At 33.2% G+C, this 4,644-nt stretch overlaps 1 protein-coding gene across 1 annotated transcript; it reads right to left on the bottom strand.

Annotated features, from left to right (window-relative positions):
* Positions 1 to 532: 532 nt before the first annotated feature.
* Positions 533 to 2,520, bottom strand: LOC114423079. Its single transcript, XM_028389693.1, has 5 exons — positions 2,273 to 2,520; positions 1,966 to 2,144; positions 1,745 to 1,838; positions 1,336 to 1,500; positions 533 to 1,048 (listed from the first exon to the last, which is right to left on the bottom strand). The coding sequence occupies exons 1-5, from the start codon at positions 2,382 to 2,384 to the stop codon at positions 765 to 767; spliced, it is 834 nt and encodes a 277-aa protein (XP_028245494.1). The 5' UTR covers positions 2,385 to 2,520; the 3' UTR covers positions 533 to 764.
* Between the last annotated feature and the right edge of the window lie 2,124 nt (positions 2,521 to 4,644).

Below are 4,644 nucleotides of genomic sequence, written 5' to 3'. Positions count from 1 at the left end.
TTAGATTTTAAAAGAAGAATCTTGCATGAGCTGTTCTTCAGTTTCTCTTTAAAAAAAACTCACTTTTTAATCTTTACAAACAAGCATGGCATGTTTAACAGAAATTATACCCTTACTCAAGACTCAAGAGTTAGTTATGATGTGTTTAATTAGTTCTTAATGGTCAACCAACACAAGAATTTATAATGAATATACATTTGATAAAATCTAATTTTAAAAATTTTGCCTGTGAAATGTAAGCTTATTTCGCTTGCACCTTACTTCAATTTAACCATATAACATACAAAGACACTTATATCCTTCCAAATCCTGATCAAGAAAAAAGTGAGGGTGCAGAAACAATGCTATCCACTGTTGTGTCTTTGTCAAAGATCAAAAGTCCTAACCAGTGGCAGAAAACCTTAATTCCATTGTGCAATCTTTTGTATGTTTATTTGTTTTTTTCCTCCCCCCCCTACCTTCTCTTGTACATTTTCTTTTGAATATTATTCTACTATATGATTGGCTATTAGCTACCAGGACAACACTCAAATCAAATAATTGTTCATGTTGGGCCTGAATCTCTGAGAAGAACAGCTTTAACATAAGGTTCAAGTATTATATAAGGTGTATGCACATACATAGATATCGCTTTCCATCTTTACAATTGGAAGAAGGACTGATGAAAACAAAGCAAATCAGGCCCAAAAAGCTGCTTCAAGTAAAAGCTAGTTAGGTGCTAGCCAAGCCATAACAACATAACACTGTCTCAATGTTAACATTGCTTAGCCTTTGGTTCTGATAATAGTGATGGTGCCTCTTCCTCCCTGTGTGTGAATTCTAGTAAGGGCCACCACTGCTTTCCCTGAAAGGCCTGGACCCTCTGCGGACACGCATGGCCGACATGCAAAGTCTCCTACAGGATGCCTCACTGGCCTTGTGGGAGGCATTAGGATCCTCTCATTTATGTCATTCAATGTTACATCACCTTCTCTTCCTCCTGGCTTCACCATTGCAAATGGATACACCACTCTTGTTACCACCTTCTTGTTCCTGGTATCATCATTTTCTGTTCATTGATTGTAACACCATACAATATTACAAGAAGCATTTATTAATAATGTATTCACATAAACAAATATATATTAGGACAAAACTTAGATACCGTTTCAATTGATGTTTTCTATGTTGTTCTCTGATCAGATTGGAGTTTCACCTTAGTAATCTGTTTTGTGTTGACCTTTATTACACGGATTACTGAAGTAAAACTCGAATTCTGGAAAAATACCAAAAGCACCTATGGTAGTTTTTCACTATATATTATCATATTTAGAAGAGAGAGACAGAATAAAGTACCTGTTGGGGCAACAGTGGGGTCTGTGGTTTTGCATGTCACCGGTTGTTTGTATGAAGATGAGGATGAATTTAAAGATTCAGAGGCTGATATTGTCTCTTCCGGTGTTTTAGTGTCTGCTAGAAGAATGTTTGCTTCCTCGCTCCTTGATGTGCTTATATGCTCATCTAAAATATATCATTATGTATGATAAATTAAAAAAAAAAAAAGGTACAAGCTAGTAATAGCACAATCATCACCAATTATCAATATGGTTTTCCTTATTATTCTTTTATTTTTCTTAATAAATTAACTACAAAGGTATCAAGTGTTTTGTTTGCAATAATAGCATTTTGAACCAAATTGACCGTATCATGTGTAAATGAATTCATGCAACAACTAACAAGAAGTTCATATACAACATATATATACCTGAAAATCCACAAAACCTTTCTATCTGGTTCATGCAGTAGAAGTTGAAGTTCTCTACTGGTTGGTTCCATAAGGGGTTGAAATTCCAGAAACTCTGAAGAGTGAAGACATATATTATATATATTCAGTCTCACTCTAAGAACAAGAAGAGGATATACATCAAACTGAAGTAAAGAGAAAATAAATATTCAAACAAAGATTATACATAGTGTTAATTGTACCTGCTCAAGGTCATCAATGAAACTCTTGCTATGTTCATCAGCAGCACATGGTAACACACGTCTACGTTTGGAACGCTCACATGATTCAATCAAAGCATCTTCGAGATACCCAGTTGAGAAATCAGAGTGTTGAGGTGATGATAGTGATGGTGGTGTAGTACTTCCCTCCATAGCTGGCACTGCATATTGAATACCACAAATCATTGCATTGCAACACACTTAGCTAGTTATAAGCATTAATATCGTTATCCAAGGAGATAACAATGCATTATAGGTAGAAATATAAAGAGAAAGAAAAGTATAGTACTTAAAGACATTTTGTCCGCGTTGAGAACTCCAAGGTTGTGATAATCCCAACCTAGGGAAGAGCCACAGAGGTTAGTGGTGGTAGTGTAAGCTAAGGAATGAAGGTGGTTCATTTTGTAATAGTGTGACTTGGTGGCAAAAAAAATGATGAGAAGGATCTATTTATGTACAAGTTGTGGAAGAAAACAGTAAAGCAAGCATCGGATGAGTTTAAGAAAGAGTAGTAATAGTAATAGGAGTAGTAGTATGAGTCAGTCAGCGCAGGCTAATGAGAAAAGTGGAAGTTTCTTGGGATTCTGAAAATGTTTGTGTTCACTTTAGTTTTTTAAAATTTTTATTTTATTTCCTTGGTTATATATGTGGGGGACTAAATAATTGCAAAGGTTATCATATTGTGCTTCTGCTCTTAAATGTAAAGCAAGGGGTGAGGAAAAGACATGCCCCCAAAGAGACATAATTCAAATTTCAGCTTTTTCTTTTGTGTTTTTCTTCCTGGACCCTTTGTATGGTATGGTTACCAACCGTTTCTCCAATGCTACATTTCTTTTTCTCTTTTTCTCTTTTTTTTTTTTTTTTTTTTCTATTGCACATTCTCTCACTCATTGTGGGGTCATATCTAAAATCTCCCACCACATGGAAAATCAACTTGGTGAGTGTCATATAACAAAAGGGTCCCACTTAGAGGGCATGCTGTTGAGGGCCCCAGGTAAGGTTAAAAGATGGTAGAAGAAGAAGATGAATTGAATCATGGGTTTGGTCTTAGGGACCACTTTTTTTTATTCTAGGGTTTGAATGGTTCGATAATGTGTGGAATTTTGTTGCACACAGATACAGATACATACAGGCATTGTAGTTTGTGTGGATATTGATTGATGCACTCACAAATTCACAATCTAACTGAGGCTTTCTCAACTCACCATTTTTTTTCTTCCTGGCTATTACTATTACTTTTAGTCAGTAAATATTTTTGAAAGCATACACCTTGATATATAAATGAAACTGGAGTTCAATCAAGAATAACATTAACATAAACTCCTCACTCAATGAATTTCGATCAGGATAAGTAGTACAAAGTAGGTACACAATTAAAAGTAAAATGTTTTGAGTCAGAGTGAAACATGTGGAGGAAAATTTGAATTCAGTGAAGTTTCAAAAAGTACAATTTTCCATTTACATTCCCAGCAACTATTTCCTGGGTACTATATCAACTTGAGTGTTAGATGAAACAGGGAAACAATTATGGTGTCGAAAAATTTAATACTTCAGTTCAGGCATTTATGGGAATGGGAAATTTACCTAATTGAATCCAAAGCGTTGAATAAAATTTTAATCACCGCATGGGGATTTTTAATTGCTTGCTATTCAAAGGAAAAAGAAAGTAGATGAATAATTTCTTTTAGTTACGAACCATCCCATTTTGCTTTAAAAATAGTAATTTAATATCGTGCATTGAAGAGGGGAAAAAAAAGAGGAATCAAAATACATACCAAACCCCTAAAAAGATATAAGACTTTGACGAGTACTCATCATCTCAATTTTAACGCTTTTCTTTTTGGCCAAACTTCTTTTAATTAAAAATATATATAATTCCTCCTCAGTTTAATTAAAAATATATATAAAAAATGATTATGACCTTATTTGGAGAGAGGAATAGTAAGTCAAATTTTTGGTTAAACTTAATCATGAGAAGCAAAATAAAAAATAAAAAAAATCTTCCTAAACCTCTACAGGAAAAGAGTTAAGAAATCATTTTGTTTTTTTAGAATAAATTAATTTAAATTCACAGTTGATCTTAAATTGAATTTACAAATTATATCAATTGAAGTAATGATATTTTTTTCGCATTCTTTGTTGCTATGTATTAAATAAGAATGTCTATTTGAAAATTATATATATTAAGCCATCGATTAACGGGGATTTAAGATCCAAATGGAAAATAGGTATGAGTTTTGTGGTTTTTCTAGTGGCAGGTATGACTGATTTTGATTTCCTTCGAGGCTCATGAGAAAATTGAGTTTCTCTCGCTAATCAAAACGAAACCATACGAGTTTTTTTTTTTATGAACTCAAGTATCCCACGATTAAGAGCTCATGATTAATCACTCACGTGCTGAGATTCATTGACTTCTCTAACAGATTTTTACGTACGAATTGAGAATTAAACTTTAAATCACATATTTAAGGAACAATATTATCTATCAATTATAAAACACCATATTGATAAATCATACAATTTTAGTTTGAGTTTCATCTTGCTTCAATCGAATAGTTCTAAATGTTATCTCTCCAAACCCTTTTGATTGAACTAAAATTTTAATCATTTAGTTTAATTTCATTTTGGTTTGTTTAGTTATAGCAACTTTCTCTTCTAGTT

This window comes from Glycine soja, chromosome 8 (genome assembly GCF_004193775.1).
Source record: "Glycine soja cultivar W05 chromosome 8, ASM419377v2, whole genome shotgun sequence".
NCBI classification, from domain to species: domain Eukaryota; kingdom Viridiplantae; phylum Streptophyta; class Magnoliopsida; order Fabales; family Fabaceae; genus Glycine; species Glycine soja.
This window is presented reverse-complemented; position numbering and strand designations above follow the sequence as displayed.

Excerpts from the sequence above, each read along its gene's own strand:
- LOC114423079 (XM_028389693.1), bottom strand. The coding sequence starts at position 2,384 with ATGAACCACCTTCATTCCTTAGCTTACACTACCACCACTAACCTCTGT. Across the intron at positions 2,145-2,272 it reads CGCGGACAAAATGTCTTTAA|TGCCAGCTATGGAGGGAAGT; the intron begins GTACTATACTTT and ends TTCAATATGCAG. Across the intron at positions 1,501-1,744 it reads AAGGTTTTGTGGATTTTCAG|ATGAGCATATAAGCACATCA; the intron begins GTATATATATGT and ends GATATATTTTAG.